Source organism: Chenopodium quinoa, unplaced genomic scaffold (assembly GCF_001683475.1).
Source record: "Chenopodium quinoa cultivar QQ74 unplaced genomic scaffold, ASM168347v1, whole genome shotgun sequence".
Taxonomy (NCBI): domain Eukaryota; kingdom Viridiplantae; phylum Streptophyta; class Magnoliopsida; order Caryophyllales; family Amaranthaceae; genus Chenopodium; species Chenopodium quinoa.
The window spans coordinates 1,830,761-1,850,744 of record NW_018745684.1 but is presented as its reverse complement, the minus strand read 5'-3'; the positions used below and the strand labels follow the sequence as shown (position 1 = coordinate 1,850,744).

Sequence of the window (19,984 nt, the reverse complement as noted above, 5' to 3'; positions counted from 1 at the left end):
TTCTGCAAGCGGAGTTGGCAACAGCCCTGTGAAAAGGAAGTGAAACGTGTTTAATAATAATTTTAAAGGTTGAAGGTTCTTAAAGTAGTTATTGTTGCAAACTCACAATGGATGTTAATGTCTTCGAATCATACTCTTGTACTTCTTGAACTACTAGCTCAGATTTTGAACAGGAAATGAACTAGTAAACATGAAAAGATGATTACAATCAACAAGGGGAAAAACTGATGCGTTGCCTTATGTTTTTTTTTTCCTTTTTTTTTATTTTTTTATTTATTATTTTTTCCCCTTGAATTTGATGATAAAAAATGGACCAGTACGACTAATGAAATTAAATAACTGAAAATTGACTTCAAATTGTAATTATCTTGGTGTAATTTTTCAAAGATGTCACACAATTAAAGACTAATGTAATTATTCCTTAAAAGTTACTACGTAGACAATTTTACTAGGACCAGCATAGAAATAGAATTAATAGGTTGAATATCAGTTGAATTTTAAGTAATTTCCACCTAATCTTCAGCTATTTGATCTTTTTGGATCTGTATACTATTTCCATCATATAATAATTGTCAGTTTGTCACATACACAATTTCAGAACATTCTTGATAGGACTTTTATCCAAAAAAAAAAACTCATAACCCCAAATTTACTGGAGTATTTGGCTTGGGGAGAGGATAGATTACAGGAAGAAGAAAACCATAACTCCATATTATAAAGGGTTTTTTTGTGTAATCATAGTAGATCTTGAATTACAGAAGGTTTAGACAATGTGATTGTTACTCTTTATTTTCCGAACAGAGTATTCTAAGACTCTCTTCTGCAGACTTACAGACTTTGATCATAATTTAAACAAGTACGAGTATTACAGAACTAAAAGGCTGATTTTATGTATTCAAGTTTGTGTTTGAGCAGGGGTGATCTATTACTGATGTGATTGTAGTGCATATCCTAATTTTTATGAGTGCAGATTCTAAACAATAACATTAATTACACAAATGAGAAATGGCTTTGAATATACTGGAAGAATTTGTTGAGATAATACGTAACTGGTTTGGATTTTTAGAGCTTCTATTTCTTTGATTTTTGGGTGCAAGGAAATAACAAACACCCTTGCTAGTTATTCGCCAGGCGATACTTCTGAGAAAATAATTTTAATATACAAACATCTAATGTATTTCATCTAAAATGGATCCCCTAATGAACTAGTTACTGGTGAGGCGATCATGTCATGGACTTGATCGGTCTAACTTTCTGATCTTTAAACCGTCTTGGAAGCAATGAATATTACCGTATGATATCGTTGAACATTCTTTATGGAGTTTTGGGAAGGATATAAAGTGCCTGTCTTCTTTTTTTTTGGGTTTAAATTTACCAACAGCTTGAATTTACCACAAGCATTCTCATACAAAAACCAACAATTTGGGTCAAAGTTATATGGATGAAACATGTTTCTTGAATTCATGGTTTAATAACACTGTAGAATAATCATTTGAACATATGTAATGAAGCAACAACACATCTGTGATTCTGTGAATCTGTGATTACTTTTATCCCTGTATGAAAGATTTCATTGAAGAAAGCTGATTCTATTTTCTTGTATTTGTAATTTATATATCGAAAAATAAAGAACAAAAAACAAATGAAACAATTAAATTATGGTTGATTGGCCTATATGAGTTCAGAAATAGATCAGCAGCTTCTGTATTTCTGGCATTTGAGTACACCTGCTTCCTTTGTCATTGAAGCCACAAGTGAAGCTGGCTGAGCGCTTAAGCTCATGGCCTTGGCGTAAGGTGAGGATGCTCCACTCCCAGATTTTACAAAGCGTGCTCCGTTTAGAAACAAATCCCCTTCTGATGTCCAATTCCATTTCTTCCATTCCTTTTCTGCTGCATTCTCCCGTTTAGTGACCTGTTACAAGCCATTCGGATCGAGTCATATTAAGGTAATCAGTCATTTGCTTCGGTTCAAGTCATCTTAGGTCAAGGCTACTGTCTATTGGCTATTGCTGATTAGCATTTATTTTTTTGGTTCAGGCCGATTTTGGATTTTGTTTCACTAATTGGTCTTGTCATTCCAGGTACTTCCGATTTAAGTCAGGTATAAGCTAATTTAGGTAATGGGGGACGGTACAACCTTGGGTTAGTTTTGTAAGGGTTTAGATATGGCCGGAAAAGTTAGCAGTAAATAGTTAGCGATTCTGTGAAAATCACCTCTTTATTAGACCGATTATCAGGAGCTAGGAATCTGTTGCCTTGGCTGTTGATAGTTGGTCCTGCACTGCCTCCAATGGCATACATTTGCCATTGAGTGTAGTCATTATTTACAACGTGAAAATAGCCGTGTCTACACCTGAAAAATGGATCAAAAAAACAAATTTAGTGCATAAAAATGACATATATAGATTATTTCAACTTTATATTAAATCATATATACCTTGGCATTCTTTGAACTAAGCCCTCTCCAAAATGGTTAAAGGCTATTGTAACTTGCATGTTCTTGTCCTGTTTATGATTATCATTATGCCCCAAGAGCATCACCTTGTTATGATCTGTCATGTAGTTGTTAGATATGGTTATCGCGGTGGAGCCACGAATGGCGTCAATCAAACCATCAGTGCATCTAGACAGAGAGCAATGATCCACCCATATATGCTTTGATGAGATGATAGAAATCCCATCACCATCTGACTTGCTTCTCCAACCATATTGAGTTGGAGTTCTCCTTACATATGCATTCCCTCCTCGTTTGCAATCGTGTATGTGAATGCCGTGTATGATGATGTTGTTAACCTTTTGTAAGACGATGCAAGGTCCCCCGGCTATGTGCACATTAGCACCTCTTCCATCTATGGTCTTGAAGGAATTGATCATCAACTCCTGTTTGAGCTTGATCACCACATCCATAGCGAAAATTATCCATAATGGTTCATCTTGTATAACGCCGTATCTTAATGTGCCTTTCTTTGGGTTGACAGCATCATCACTTGGATCTTTCACCACATAGACTTTGCCCTTTTTACCTCCTTCAGCATTCTTACCAAAGCCAATGGCACAATCAGCCAATATCTGCCGGTTCTTATCCCAGTTTTTGTTACACCGCCAGCAATCATCAATTGGATTCCCAGACCGACGACATGAGGAGGCCGCTAAACTACTCCTAGAAGCATTAATCGTCCTGCAATAAGGAAAACAAACTAGGTTGTAAGCTACATATACATGTTGTTACTACAAAAAACGCGTCTAGCTAGAACCGTAATATGACTTCTAGTCGAACAATTTGTGATTTTTGATCACTTAAAACTACTAGTACTAATTTGTATAATTGATTAGGGAGACGAAACGTAATTAATGTAACATACCCTTGTCCTTGTTGAACTATTAGTTCAGGATCTGAAACAGGGGAAGAGTGAATAAACATGGGAAAAGAAAGGACAGTCAACAAGAAAAGAAACAAAAAATACATTGCCCTTTTTGCTAGGATTATGAGTAGCATATTCATATATTGAATTAATTAGGAGAGGCAAAGTTGTTATGAGGGAAATTAAACGAATTTGGAGGAGTTTATAAAGGTGTTAAAAAGATAGTTGAAATTATTTAGGTTGGGAAATAAATCATCCTCATGATCTAATTACAAATTATGTGACATATTAGCAACTTGAGAAAATTTCTGTTCATTTGATCATTAACTTTAGACGTATCTTAATAAATTGCTTGTTTCATTTGTTTGTGCACATCACCTAAATTTTTTGGCTAAGCACTCGGCTTATGGGACATTCTATCAAGTTATAGTTATGTATTCACTCTATATGGCTTAATAATAACAATAATACACGGAGTATTGTCTAGAATAATTTGTCGCAATTTTAGAATAACAACAGATATCATGTATCCATATCTATTTATTTTTAAAACATCTCACACTTAAATGGAGTGGTTGAGAGAAGATGGGACAAAAACAGAGAAAATTTAACACGATAGGATAAAGAGATCGCCCTCAAATTGCCCTAATTAAGAAGTGAAAATCAAACCCTTCAATTTTAAGGTTAGAAAGATCTCTCCTTTTCACTATATCATATTAGCTTGGTATCTTTATTATTCAGTATAGGTATTGGGTAGTCATCACTCATGTGTCTAATTCAATTGCAAGTAGTATGTTTGTAACATTAGTTGGTTTTCTTTTGAGTGGTGTCACACTTTTCATTGATATTACAACATAATTTACATAATCAATAATCACCAAACAATTATTGTTCGGTAATACATCTATTACTTTTGCACTTGTTAAATGTTAAGTTCGAGTTTTCAGACGGTGAGCCCCCTCCCTCTCGGAGTAGCACGGTTGCGTTCCACAAACAATGATGATGTAGTTGTAATGGAAGATTAGTGGTGGTGTTGTTGCATAATGAATTAATATGAGGTTGATTTTCAAATAATGAAAAATAAATGTGCATTTTTGTTTTAATTAAATGTGCATATATAATTTTTGAATTATATGGGCATAATATTTATACTAAATGTGCATTTCGCAAAGGTGAAATATGGATCGTTGGATTCGTTTGATTGAACGTTCAAGATTCCTTCTCATTCTTCTCATTATAAGATCCTTCTCATTGGATCACATCCCTATATATAATTTTGCTGATCTAATTTATTTTATCCAAAAAAAAAAAAAATTATGACAAGATTATCCACGCATTTGCATGCATATTGTTTTATATACACTCGTTGTTTGACCAAATTTTTGTGAATTACCTAATCTTTAAATCTTTCTCACTATAAAAAAAAAAATATCAACTTAAACAAATCCCTTTTCACTATGGGTATGAACAAAGATGTACTTATTAATTATTCTATGTTACAGTTTTTTAAAGCATATAATAATATTTTTAAATGTAGATGAGTGATTATGAAATTTTAATCAAATTGCAAATGTGTATGTTATTGGATATAGTAGTGAAAAAATTATTAGATGTTTTTGCAATGCAAAAATTCTTTTCTTTGATATTGGATCAAATTATTTGTAGTGTGTATTTAAAAAGTTAGTTTATGTTATACGAAATATTGTTCATGGTTGGAAAATTGGTATATTCAGTTTTTGTGTAATCAAGATGGGAATTAAAATAAGAATTATAAAATAAAGTGCTACAGAAATTTTTTTATGATACAGAAAGCCCAAAATAGAAAAAAATTGCGAAACTAGAAGTCCAAATCTTCCAATAATATGATAGCATAAGTACAAGAATCTTCACCAATATATGGATGGATAACTCTCACATTTATTTGTGGAACATTCACTTAGAATTTTCCCTCACTTCAATTAATAAATTATTATTGGCTCTCTTTATTTCTCTCTTAGAGGTATCACATAGCTTGTTGTGGATTAAAATGTCAAACACCTTCTCCTATTTATAGATGTCGAAGGGGCACCTAGAATTTTCTACACAAAGATAGAGAAATGTACCATCAAATTCACTTAATCAAGAAAATGTGACAAGTTGTTAATGGTACACATTGTGATCCTAGCTAGTCATACATGAACTTTTCCTTTTACAAAGTGGTATCTTTTAGGTCATATCCTCTTCATCTTAAATTAATAATATTCACTAAAAATTACTTTAATTTATTAAAAAATTAGTAAATGGTATAATGAACAAGTTTAATTAAAGAAAGAGTAAAATAAATTTTATTTAGTAAAAAGAATTACATTTCAATAAAATTAAATGTCATGTTTTCTTCTTAAGAAAATGCCCTATTTTATCTTCACCTAATTTTTGCTGAACTAAAATTATTTTACTAATTATAACTTATTATTATTGATATTCTATTTGTTCTTAAAATTTATTGATTTTTAATGAACTATAATTATTTTTGCTGAACTAGAATTGTTTTTACTGCACTTATATTATTATTTATACTAAAATACTTCCTTTGTTTTTTATAGGCCCTTCTTTTTTTAATTATCTTCACATCCACTGTTCATATAAAATGATCATTAAAAGAAGTAGTAATTGAAAAATGAGTTTTTTTTTTCACTTTTTAGGTAGGGGAGATAAATTTGTTTAGTAACATTTATAGGAGTATATTATATATAGTTTTATGTGGACCATGTGGTGGGTTTAAAAATGATAAAAGTGGAATCTTTCTTTCTAAAAAGAATATAAGGTAAAAGTAGAAAGATTAAAAAATAAAAAAATAATATTAAAAGAGAAAGTAAGAAGTTAAAAAAAACGAAGCTAGTACTTGCGACATGCCTTTTTGGCACACTAGAAGTGATTAGACTAGGTAAATGGACAACTTAAGCTATAAAATTTAAAATGTAACAATCACACTTTCTTCTTATTAGTAGTAAAATTATACCAATTAATTTGTCCGTTTACCTATCCTAATATTTCTCTTAAATTGCGCGCTAAAATAGTGTGTTGCAAATTAATAAAAACAAAGGAAGTATTATTTTAAGGGGTAGAGAATGAGGCCAATCTTTGTAATTTCTTTGTACAGAATACCTTCAAAAATATAGATGTCTTTCAGGTAAATTTTAACTGCAAAAGTGACTCTAATAAATACTCCCTTCGTCCCATAATTTCATGTCTATTACTCAAAAAACACGGTAATTAAGGAGATTGGTGGAAGTAGGAGAATATTCTATTGGTAAAATAAGAAGTAGAAAATATTATATGAGAATAAAAAAATTAAAAAAAAATTAAAAAAAGTAGATAATATTGTATGAAAAAAAAAGTAAGTAATTATCGATTTTTTTGGTATATGTGTACTTTGTATGGAAAAAATAAAAAGTAAGTAAAGATGTGCTATTTTTAGAATTACTAGGGATTCTAGCGCGTGCAACCTAGTCTTTGAAAAGAGTTTTTACAATTGTCCCTAGTGAATTTGCATGGTATACTATGATTGTTTGCATATTGACGATAAATGTGCTAGATGTTGTAACCGTACAATATTCTTCGAACCTTTAGTAGAGTTTATTTAGATTTAGTGAGAAAGTGACAAAAATTATCAAGTTCTAGATGGTAAATGTAAATGTTTGATATACTCTTTTTTTTTTTTTTTTTTTTTTTTTGAAGGCTGATATACTACTATGTAGGAGTACTTATTAGGAAAATGTACTAAGAAGGAAAAAAAAAGCTTCTTAAACTTATAAATGGGGGCAAATGTGTAAACAAACATTTTTATGTAAGAAAAAAGAGCTTCTTAAACTATAAACAGGGTTATGTATGTAAACAAACATTTTAAGGGGCATAAATGTCCTTACACCATTCATAAGAGCTCTCTCATACTTTTTAGGGGTCGTTTGGTTTGATCATTTGGAATGAGTCGAAATGGAGTTAGAATCCATTTCATCTAGTTTTTTGTTTGGTTGAGGTTTTTAGTAATACCCAAGGGGTTCTAACTCCCCCTCATACCCATGAATCTCATACCCACCTCTCCCCCTAAGATTCACAATCCATACTATTAATGAAGGATAGAATTCATTCCAACAATAAAACCAAACAACTTTGGTTTAGCATGAGTTTTAGAGTCCATACCTCTCTAGTATGAGATTCCATACCAATCCATTCCAACTTGATGAACCAAACACCCCCTTAAAAGGTATGGAAGCACAACATATTGGGACACCTAAAAGGGAATACGGGCACAAAATTATAGGACGGAGGGAGTAATTAAAGTGATAGTAGATAATAATAAAAGTAATCCTAATTAAGGATTAAAAATAAACCCTAACAATGGATTAAGTGACTAATCATGGGAAAATGCAACCCAACTCAATGAAAATATGCTGACCAAAAACAATAAAGATCTTCTTTAAAGAAAAATCTACTTGTATTACAAAATTGACCGATTGAAGTTGCCATTTAAAATTAACTTTATCTCATATATAAACAACTAGTCATAGGTTAGCGAAATTATTCGTAGCATTTCGAAAACAAATGGTGAGTTTTATAACTTTAAGATACGTGCGAGTGATTTGTGACTTTTCTTAATCTCATCTCTTTGTTTTCTTAAGCTCTTTGATTTTCAAAGTTTTTATTGTGCAAGATTGAATAGTACGTAGGTATTATTATTACTCTCCGGCTCTCCGCATTATTACTCTTGATTAGATTACAATATTTAATTTTATTTCTTTAACTTCTTGTTTAAGAGGATTGAAAATGGAGAAAGATATGCATATGATTAATAAAAGTCTTTGAACGGACCAATCTTTGTAATTTCTTTGTTTTCTTGTTTAATTTTCAAGAAAAAGGTTTTGGTTTTGCATCCTCGTCGTCACATAAAAGGGAATGAGGTGAAGGTTCTTCATATACAACTCCTCTCATCTTCAAATAAATCTTCACTGTATCTTCTTGCAATGACTCCGCCAAAAAATCTCAAAAGGTACGTTGAATAATAATGTCGAAGAATATAATGAATTGAAATCAAAATTGGAAAATTTCAAGAGAAAATCAAAGGAAGGTTATCAAAAATACAATGGAAGAAGACATATTTAATAGACGAACGTGCCCTCCTTTTACAACCTATTTGTCATGCTCGATTTGATACCCATAAAAAGCTTAGGCGGCAACATAGTGGCTTCGTACTGGCATGTGAAAGAATAATACATTGAAGAGCGAGCAAGATTTACGCCGATGATTGTAGAATGGCGTTGCGGGGATGATAAGTTTAATTAATCTTGAATGGGTTATAGACTTATAGTAGTATGGTGCAAAGTAGTACTGTAGTATATGGCGGTTGTTTTATTAAAATAAGGGCTATATTTTTTATTTTATTTTTAAGAAGTTAAAAGATGAAAGTATTACTGAAAAATATTTATAAATTACATTAATTTACGCGTAATTTTATCAAAATAATTTATTATAACGTAGAAATCCTAAAATGGGTAAAAATAGTGAGACTAGTACTTAATCCAAAACTTTTGTTAAAATGGTAGTATTAATTACAAGAATACTTCACCCAAAAAAAATGGATGGATAACTTTCATAATTATATGTAGAACACTAACTTACAAATTTCTCTGACTTTAATTATTATTGGCTCTCTTTCTCTCTTAGAGGTATTATTATCACAAAGCTTGATTAAATTGTCAAACACTTTCTCCTATTTATAGATATCCAAAAAGGCACCTAGAATCTTCCACACAAAGATGGAAATATATACTTAGCCAAATTCACTCAATCAAGAAAATGTGATAAGTTCATGGTTGTCATACATAAACTTTCCCTTTTATGAAGTGGTGCCATAGTGCCATTTAGGCCCTACTTTTTCATTTTAAAATAATTTAATTTAATAAAATTAATTTTAGTTAAGTAAAAATCAATAACTTAGTAAAAAAAAGTTTTAATCAGTAAAAATAATTTCAGTTTAATTATAAAAATTTTATTTCAGTAAAACTTAATTGCTCTATATTATCACCTTATTTTTGTTGAATTAAAATTATTTATATACAACTGAAATTATTTTTGCTTAACTTAAATTGATTTTATTAAAATGAAATTATTTTTACAAATTAAAACTTATTTTTACTGATTCTCTATATATTTTTCCTTTAAAGTTACAGATTAAAAATTATTTTTACTGAACTGAAATTATTTTTGCTGAACTAAACTTACTTTTAATAAATATATTATTTCTTATGGTTTTAAGGTGGAGACGGGAGAGAATATGGTCAATCTTCTTACTTTTCTTATACCAACTTTCGACAATATAGATGTCTTTAAGATGAATTTTAACCATTTTGGACAAAAACGACTCTAATTAAGTATAAAAGTGACATTAAATGATACTCATAATATAATTAACCCAGATTAAAAATAAAAGTAACCCTAATTAAGGATAAAATGACCGATCATGGAAAAATAAAAATGGAAAAATCCTATACAAAGACAATAAAGTCCTTACTTACATACAGAAATTAAAAAGCTATTGTAACCAAATACAAAATTAACCTATTTAAGTTTGTTATTTATAATTAAATTTTGCAACTTTTTATAAGCCTTTTATTTTCAAAGTTGGGGAGTTTACACAATCTAACACAAGACCTATGTTTGATTTTTAAGAAGAGCAGTCATAATTACTCTCGGTTTCGATTTTGCATTCTTGTCATCACGGAAAAGGGAAGAAGTTGACGGTTCTTTGTAGACAACTCCTCAATCTTCACCTCCATCTTCTTGCAATGATTCCACTTGAATAATGTCAATCGACTGACATTAAAATTGGAAAACTCCAAGAGAAAATTGAAGGAAGGTTATCAAAAGTACAATGAAGCAAGAAAAAAGACATGTTTAATAGACGTTTGTGCCCTCCCTTCACAGCCGATTTGTGATGCTAATTTCGATCATTTGTTTCTTTTTAGTGGACACATTTTGCATGTTTCCGAAAAGTGATTAATTATTGATCAAACAGTAGCGTAGATTACATGGAAACCAATTATTGAAAGAACTAGCAAATTTATTCAACGATAGCCTCTACACACTTAAATTCCGACTTGCCTAACTCCCTAAGAGTGGAGAAACAAAGCCAGACTAAGGTAGAACTACTAGCTATGCTTAAAATGTAGCTTTCTTCTTGCCAATAAGTTCTACAAATTTAGCTGCTACTTTAAAGGAGTTGATAGCAGCCAGAGAACTGAGACCAGCCAATGCTAGTTTCTCTCCACCAGCCACATCCGATACACCACGAAACACAACACATGGTACACCATTCGAAAGTGATGCCTGCACCAAACACAAAATTATTCAACATCTCATCTTGATCATTAACCAATTTAAGTGTTGTCCATTTAAAAAATAGGACCAAGTCATAATAAGCGAGAACTTAGATTTGATTTGTAAAATACTAACATGTACAATTGCAGCACTCTCTTCATCTGCTGTAGATATGCTGAATTCTTGGTAAAGGAACTTTGCAAATGCCAAATTAGACATGAACACATTCGCGGTTGAACCTCTAAGTCCAAATATCACTTTGGGCTCTTTAGGCAAGCAAGCAGTCTCATTTAAACACTGCTGCAACTTCAATCCCTGTCATCATTCAAAACCCGTGTTATATATCATTAGTCACTACGCGGTTTTGTTCTTTTCACCTTACAAATATATGTTTCGACAAAAATTAAGTTCAAAGAATGCCTGACACGTTCAATTCACAACTAAAATAAGTTCTCGACACAATAACACATTAAAGCAAGGCTTCGTGCAGAAGGTCTAACATTTATACCTGAAGTTGGGTAGCAAGATTATACCAATGAGCATCAACTGGAAACCAAAAGAGCTCTTGCATTGCCTTCTTATTAGAGAAAAGTTGTACAGGGGTGAATTGAATTCTTTCTAGTAAATTCTCTCCTGATTGTGGAAGATTGTAAGCCCCAAATTTCAGCTCATTTTCACTCGTTTCTTCAGACCCAAAATCCTTCATACCAACGACGACACGAAAACAGCATAAATTACACAGGACATACATACGATTTGCATAATGTGCAGGAGATACTTTCATCTTACCAGCCATTTCCAGGAGCTGGTGAATGCAAAAGAATGTGGCACGCCGACATCTCCGACAGACATTGAAGTATTAGTACATCCAGCAATGCCATAATGAACAATTCCCCTGATATTAAAAGTCTGAAGTAGAGCCTGTACTGTAAGAGCTGCATTTACCTGAGTAAAATACAGACTAAATTAGATTTTAAACTTGTAATTAGTATGAAATTGTGGATGTATTATAGAAGGAACTTTAACTGTTTGCTCTCCTGTTAAGACATAGATTACATCTACACCTTTGATTTTCCCAATGTTGAATTTTCTGCCTGATCACCCGTAAAAATAAACAAGATTAAGACAAATATTTTAAGATACTTTGTATATTATATTAACCAACTTGTAATAAATTAATGACAATATGAACTCAGCTAACTACCAAACTATTTGAATTTGCTCTAATAAGTAATTACATGGCGGAAATGACATGTAATATTTTTATTTTTTTGAAGACAAAAATGACAAGTAATATAGACAAGAAATATAATGACAATAACTGACAGGTTCATTTAATTTGTTAAATTTAGATACTTATTTATGATCATATTTGGTTATTAAATAAATTGTAAAATGTTAGCTGATTTTTATGTAAATTTTGCCTGACTTTAGCATTTTTGGTTGAAAATACTTTTTCATATTTAGTTAGTAAAAGCCAAAATAAAGTTATCCAAGTCATTAATTTTCCTTATGTTTTCATTGGTCCGTTAGTACGTATTCAAATGTCACTTCAAATTTTTTGTAAAAAAAATGAAATGTCACTTCAAATTATAAGTTCATAATTTCAATGCCCAAGGTTTACTCAGATCTATATTCTTTAACTCTTTTAAGTACCCATTAGAAGGTAGACTAACAACTTTAATAATACTTCAATATTCTAAAAGTTGTGAACCAGTAATACGACATCAATAAACACTTTGCTTTGATTGTACAAACCTATAGGGTATTCAATCATGCAGGTACATCCGAGTGTAATATAAACATGCTCCCATTTAATTTTAAACAGACATCGACTTTATCAAGATAAGCATATAGAGAAGACGGGAATTAGAAAAATACCAGCGATATGGATGTAGGGATTCCTAGAGTTGAGCACAAAAAGACCAGAGTTTAGAAGGGGGATTTCTTCAGCAGGAAAGGCTAAAACTAAGCCAATGTAAGAAGAATGGTGGTTTATCCTATCTACAACCTCATGTAATGGATGAGTGGACCTCAGTTGTACACTCTGCTTAACTAACAACATCAAGGTCAAGATCATCACCGTTAATGTTTCATATCCAACGGCCATGATTTGCTGCTCTCTGATCTTACAGTTGTTATAGCTCCTACAAAGTTGGTTTGTCTTTGTATTGGACAAGATTTAACCATGAAAATTGGTGATGTATATTTAGCTAAAGTCAACTGTACAGTTTGTGATTGGTTAATTCGATTTTTGTGGGTCCTCCTCATGAATGACGTGGTTTCTAGTACAGTATATAAGTAAGCAATTTGCATGTTTAATTGATTTCATAAACTATCTTTTCAATCATTTTATAAATTATCCTTTCAATCATTTGTTTACAACCATTTGCTTGAAAATACAAAGACATTATTGATTGACAGAGATACAGAGATTTTGGCTAAAAGCCTAGAAGAGGGGTTCGTGGCATGAACAGAAGTTTAGCCGGTCAATATTTTAATGGGAGTATTTGGTTGAAAGAGGATTTAAAGAGAGGTTTGAGCTTAAAAAGTAATTTTGAAAATCGAGTAGTATGGAAAAATGGTAACAGTACTCTTTTGGGACACAATTTGAGTCACGAGGGAGTATTAGATTTAGATAAGAGTGGTGAAGAGAAGATGGGTTAACCTTAATAAGAAAAAGTTCAAATGAAAACTCTCAAATATGGGCATATGGCCATTCTTCCTCTAACTATTGATATTCAAAATCCTCACTATAAAGGATCACCTTCCCAAGTAAAACCGATACAGCGACAATAATCAAAGCAATACATGAAATGATAAAATACATTGTCCGCAACATGATGATTCTCCGCAACATCAGCAATCTATTAGTAGAAGAAAAAAAATGCGAAGGTAGAAGAAACATCTTATCCAGATAAAATCACTATTGCCATATTAAGAAGCCAACAAAAGGATCAACCTAGTATTCATCCATTAAAATGATTGAAATGAAAAGAAATCGGCCCCCATTCAGTAATAACTCAGTGGCAGTACTTTCAGCGTGGTTCAATTGCCGCTCCTGCTATTTGAGATTTTGAGGTCTCTGTTTTCAGATATCAGAATATAAGGCATGTCCTTGTCGCTAGGCCTAAATGGCAACCAACTTCAGTAAAGCAACCAATTACAGAAGCTTCAATCCTCCAGTCACATCATCAACCATGTCGGCCGGTCCTGCAATAGCAATATTATTTAGACAAGTGGTCTTGGAGGTCATACTAAAATATTAAAACAGGGAGTAGGTGAAAATCAAAGGACTGCACAAAAGCGGGTACATACCAAGAACAGCCATGACTGTTCGCGAATCTGCAGGATAAGAAAGACAGCATTGAAAAACATTAGAGAAGTAGCCAGGAATTTTATTTTATTTTTTTTAAAAAAAAAACATCTGCAGTTTTATTTGATAAGATATGAAGATAGTATGCCTGGGCTGAATCCAAGATGGAGAGTAAAGCCACTTAAGTATTCATTACTATTCTTCCGGAGATTCATTTATATTCCCCTAAGTGGTAATTGTTAAAACACAAACTCAACACACACACAGCCTACATGCACACTAATTAGGAATAATGAGGTTTCCAAAAATTCTTGTAGTTTCAGGTTTAAGTTCATCTTAGCAGCTTCTCTAATGCAAATACAGCTAAGCTGCACTAGGTGGGTACTGTAGGTAAATCATTGTTTGACCACGGTTAAAATCCAAGAGGCTTGGAAGAAAATAAGCTCATTAAACAAAACATGCCCATAAGAAAAGTGGGACATTTCATCAAAAAAAGGAACTTATGTACAGTGTATACAACTATAAATGCTAGAAATTTTGACAGAATTTGATTCAGCATCATACTTGGAGCTATTTGAGTTCTTCCAGCATCTATTACAATATGTGTAGGTATATGAATTGACTTCGCCCTTCCCTGCAAATAGAAGAAAGATACCATGATCAGAAAAACAACAAGGTAAGGAATAGTTCAGAAGAACACTTTTCATTTAGCATGCAAAAAAAAAGGATAAGAGAAAAGAAAAGAGGAAAAAGAAAAAATTCATATAAAATGAAAAGATAGGTAGGTTTCCATAACAAAAAGCTTAAGAGCATAGCACTGATGAAATCAAAATTTATTACTGAAGTATGCACCACTCAAAATCAAATAATGGCTTAAGTCAGTAGTCAACCAGCAATAAGTACTTGAATTAAGTAGCAATAGATATATATTCCTTCTTACAAAAAAATATTGCACAACTGTGGCAGAAATCAGAATATCAACGCCACAAATATCTGAAGATTAAATAAAAAGCTAAAGACATTAGAAAGAAAAGGCTTAGCACAGCAGGACCAGAGACTATAGGTCCCAAAAAAGTCAAAATTTTGTATTGAGGAAGAGAATGAGATAATGAAAGAAGCGAATTTGGATAATTAGGCCTTTAATTTTCTGCTTTCCATTTTTCCATTGTAGTTAACATGGCGTTAGGAATCTTAGGATAACTAAATGTGACTATGATAACGCAAATAATCAGCAGAACAAGTGCAACAAGAAGTTCATAGCTACCACAGAAAACATCATGTCAACACATGGGCATTTATATAGGGACACTATAACTGTCAATGGTAGTGACTCCAGTACAAAATTCAGTGTTATAACCATACAAGATAAGATGACTTCTAATCAGCAGGGAATTACAGTGAGGAAAGCAACATGGATTGAACAGAGTCTTAAGACAAAAGAAACTGACGAGTACTAAAAAATGCAGGAAAAAGAACAGTAGCTCTCAGAAATCAAGCAAGGCCCAGCTTTACTAATATAACTGGGGGGACGAAATAGGATCGATAAAACAAAGGGGAAACTAAAAAACTACCAAAGAAGGGTAATACAAATTCCATCTGGAAAAAGGAATTATGCAAGATATAGCCTTTAGGATGTGTATAAGATAAGGCTGTGATTGAGATTTTCTCTTTCCTAGTAAAAGAAGTGCTTGATGCTTCTATGTATATAGGATATAGAAAGGGGGAGGAAGGAAAGGTTCCTGAGACATCTAGCAGATACCAAGATAAATGGCAATAACAGAATAACAGATACCAAAATATTAGAACTTCTTAACCTACGAAAGCTATTGAACCATTCTCACCTGTAAGTTAAGCAAGTCTTCCTCGCTTTCAATCTTGACAACTACTTTAACCTGCCCACACATCTCCCACCTGCACAAAGGTATGATAACGCTAAGTATAGTACATGAATATAAAATAGGAAATAATATCAACAAAGAAACTTCACAGTTGAACTCACCTGTTTAATGCTTTTGGGGCTCGATTAAGAAGCTTTTTGTAGAGACCCAATGTTGCATGACTGCTCAGAAGATTAAAACACAATATTAAACCACTGAAAAACTAAGTTAATAAAGGAGCAATCCTGTAACTCCAATGCATGAACTTAACACATAGAAGGCAAAAAAAAAAAAAAAAAAAAAAACACATACACAAGAAAATGACACAATGTGACGGTTCTAAGGACTGGACTGGACTGGATAATATGCCACAGAGAGGCATGAACAGACAGCAGCTTTAATAAAAAGAACCAGATAGTCGTGTGATTGCAGAGTATTCAAACAAACATATGAATGGCATAATACAAAAGGATTGAATAAAAATAAATCTAAGGGGATGCAACAATTAACAAAGTAAGTTTGTGGCACAAAACAGAACCTGACAGGAGTGAACTAAATCAACAATCTATCACACCTTTACAATTCTTAATGAAGAAATGTTCCAATAAACATATAAAGAATAATAGCAATAAAATTACAGATCACAAGATTAGAGATGTGGAGCCAGTGAGCCACTACCTGCACTGGGCAGCAATCTTTCCTTTACCCATCTTCAAGTCATTCCTCACAACCAATACCTTTTGGAAAATACAAACAAAAAGACTATCAGTTCTTCATGGACTTCATATTGACTTTATACTCAAATTGCTTATGCTGCAACTATCTCTCACGAAAGGAAAGAGTAGAAAGGGCAATGCACCATTTTAAAATCTTCAAGAACGTCAGCAAGCTTCTCAATCTCAAGGGACTCTTGAGCACGATTTTTCTTGCCTCCACTTTTGGTAACGCTAGCTTTAGGTGCAGTAGAAGAATCAAATAAACGAGCAGGATGACGCGCACCAAAGTAGTATCCCAATGCAAGACACCCTGCTCCGACTAGAATTGCACTTAGCCATGTCAGAGCCATCATCATGAGGCCGAAACAATACTCCCAGCAGCACCTTAAATCTTATAACCAGTCAATAATAACCTATAAAATCAGATAAGTTAATTATATACAGCAATAATTCCAACATTCATAATCAGCATATGCGCTTGGATTAAGAAACCAAATACATCAAAAGGAAGGAAATGCAATGAAAAGCATTTCATCGCCTGAGGATGAGGTCCATTTTTAAATTTTAATAACAAAAAACAACTACTTGTCAGTTGTCACTAGCTCCCTACGACCTTGACAATCAATACAATTAAACAAACGAGACAAGATACAGCCGTGTGACAAGAATTTAATATCCAATATATAACTATGGAGATATCTACAATAATTCCCTTATGACATGGTTTAGCCTACCTAGAGATATAGTTATATACACGCGGGTGCACGATCAAATGAAGAGCAAAAACTAAATTTGGGTTATTTGGGTTCACGGTACACCGAGTTTGTATAAAATATTTCACCTAGGTACCCAAACACTTCACTACTAACAATACATCAACTACATTTGGGTATTCAATCACTCCTTCAAACGCCCACGAATCACCGACATCGAAAAGGGCCACCCATCTTTAATTTGATAAGTTTGTATACTGCTGCAGTCTCTAATTTGACACATTTGTATACTGCTGAATAAGCAACTCAATATGCTAAAAACCACATATATAGCTAAAGCAAGCATATTTGACCATCATTCACCCAAAAATATTAGCAAAAAATATATCTAACCATTCAATTTACCCAATAGCTAATTATTGAATTTATTAAAACTAACGCAATCCAAATATATAATAAATTATTAGAAAAGGGCAAAAATCAATACTAGTAAAATATGATTAATAACAAAGCAAAAATCGAAAAAACAATTGAAAAATTACGAATGAGTACGAATAACTAAAATTTTGCAACAGTAAAATATGATTCGAAAAAGAATTAGTACCTAAAAAAATATCGTCATCATCAAATTCAATCGAAAGAATGAAGAAGAATTGCAAGATCAAATGATCATCAGCATGCTGCCCTGAATGTTTGTGGGCAGCTGAAGATGAGGAGAGAGAGAAAATGGTGGTTTTAGGAGAGATAAAGGGGTTTTTACTGCTGCAGAGAATAATGGTGGTTTTAGAGAGACTGCAAACCCAAAAACCATTTCAAGATTTTTGACTTGCCCGCTTACCCGTATCGGCTTGGATCCGAATTTTTTTTTTTATTTTTTTTTTATTTATATTCAATATTTTAGTCGCATGTTAAGAGAAAGGGGGGCAAGTGTGTTGTACATTAGCAGTGTTTGGAGTTGAACAAGTTTGAAAAAATTATTGTTCAAGTGATATTATCAGTTATGTACTCATGTACAATGTATCCTCTTATTAATATAAGTAATAATCATTGTGAGATTAACTATGTGTTCATAGAGAAAATACAAGTTGTCAATAACTTGGGTTAATGTTGTAATTTTTTTCTACAAATGTTTATATTTACAAACAATAACATAAAGTTTTAATAGAGCACCGAAGAACTTCAACCGAAAATGGAATAACTTCAATAGATGGAGAAATCAAAGAACTTCAAGGGGCTTCAATGGAAGAATGCAACCCTTCCTCGTAAGGGCTAATGATCCCCTTCTTTTCTCCCTTTTTGGTTAGGGATTTCATTTAATCACCGGCTGAATATATGGTGGTGAAAGTGATTTTTCACGATCCACTTCTATAGAGGAGGAGGAAAGCACAAAGAAGATGAGGATGAAGAATTAGATGGGGGCGAGAAGCATAAGGAAACATCAAAAAATTAATATGAAACAAAATAATAAAAAAAAACCATATAATTCCTCTAATTTATAACGAACTATGCCATTTTGAGGAACACCCATGTTTCTTATGTTGAGGAAGTAGGGCTCCCTCGAGTTCATGTGGCTTAGCTTAAAGAGTTAATATGTCTAAGAATTTCCACTGCGTTTATGTTACTCCCTTCATTCCCTTTAGTTTTTTACGTTTTCATTTAAGTTCCTTTTTACGAGTATTTTTAACATTTAGGACTTTTTTTAAGACAAATTTTGTACAAAATTACTCTTGTTTTACAATTTAAAAACTCAATTGTCTTCAAATTTCCATGTGCATTTGTACTATTTGTAGTATTTTAATGGGTTTTCAATACTCATTATTACTTTTTCCATCCCCTCTCTCTGATCTTCTATTTTCGTCACCCCACTTGTACAATTTTTTTATTTTTTTTTATCTAGATAGAATTGTACTTTCAATCATTGAATTAATGTCAATATACCTCAACTTTACACATTTCCTTATTAAAAACGCATAATTTTAAACGTCAAAAACAAAAGGGAATGGAGGAAGTAGTATGTTACTAGTTTGTTAGTGCAAAATTTTCCTTTAATTTTTTTTAATGCATGAGTATCACTTATTTGTAGTGTTATTTTCACTAATTAACTTGTTGTTATTAGTTTATTACATCTAATTATATACTCAGTATCTTATAATTTGACATCCTACAATACAGATTAAAGAAAAATATAATTGTGTAAAACTTTCAAAAAGCATACTTTAAATTTGACATCCTACAATATAATCATACTTCCTTCGTTTTTTTATACTTGCAACACTTCCCTAAAATGGAAATGTGACAATACTTGCAACACTCTGTAATTAGAAAGTTTTTTTTGTTAAAAGTTGTACTATTTCCCTTATTTTAATCTCATGACCAACTAAATTATACTCCTAACCATCTCTCACCCTCATTTTAAGTATATCAAATCATATAATCCCCACTTTTTTCTTCGATAATGTAAAAAGTGTGTTTGCAAGTATAAAGAAACGAAGGAAGTATTAAAAAGCATAATATGGGTTTTTTTTTTTTTTTTTTTTTTAAAGTAAGTAAGATGAAGGTTCTTACCAGATCGGAACCCTTCACTGGTCAACCCAATCTGGGTTTGTGGGCTAGATAATTTGGGAGAGTGGAGGGTAGGTAAGGGA

At 32.2% G+C, this 19,984-nt stretch overlaps 3 protein-coding genes across 3 annotated transcripts; all 3 read right to left on the bottom strand.

Moving 5' to 3' along the window:
* Positions 1-1,437: 1,437 nt before the first annotated feature.
* On the bottom strand, positions 1,438-3,562 carry LOC110717385 (probable pectate lyase 5). The gene is made up of 4 exons (XM_021896071.1): positions 3,365-3,562; positions 2,440-3,180; positions 2,217-2,355; positions 1,438-1,914 (listed from the first exon to the last, which is right to left on the bottom strand). The coding sequence occupies exons 1-4, from the start codon at positions 3,502-3,504 to the stop codon at positions 1,693-1,695; spliced, it is 1,242 nt and encodes a 413-aa protein (XP_021751763.1). The 5' UTR covers positions 3,505-3,562; the 3' UTR covers positions 1,438-1,692.
* A 6,820-nt stretch (positions 3,563-10,382) lies between these two features.
* LOC110717386 (bark storage protein A-like) lies at positions 10,383-12,912 on the bottom strand. Its single transcript, XM_021896072.1, has 6 exons — positions 12,599-12,912; positions 11,744-11,811; positions 11,507-11,662; positions 11,226-11,417; positions 10,853-11,032; positions 10,383-10,726 (listed from the first exon to the last, which is right to left on the bottom strand). The coding sequence occupies exons 1-6, from the start codon at positions 12,825-12,827 to the stop codon at positions 10,559-10,561; spliced, it is 993 nt and encodes a 330-aa protein (XP_021751764.1). The 5' UTR covers positions 12,828-12,912; the 3' UTR covers positions 10,383-10,558.
* A 496-nt stretch (positions 12,913-13,408) lies between these two features.
* Positions 13,409-18,380, bottom strand: LOC110717388 (peptidyl-tRNA hydrolase 2, mitochondrial-like). The gene is made up of 8 exons (XM_021896073.1): positions 17,944-18,380; positions 16,770-17,039; positions 16,589-16,647; positions 16,033-16,092; positions 15,875-15,944; positions 14,598-14,667; positions 14,036-14,062; positions 13,409-13,930 (listed from the first exon to the last, which is right to left on the bottom strand). The coding sequence occupies exons 2-8, from the start codon at positions 16,980-16,982 to the stop codon at positions 13,881-13,883; spliced, it is 549 nt and encodes a 182-aa protein (XP_021751765.1). The 5' UTR covers positions 16,983-17,039; positions 17,944-18,380; the 3' UTR covers positions 13,409-13,880.
* Between the last annotated feature and the right edge of the window lie 1,604 nt (positions 18,381-19,984).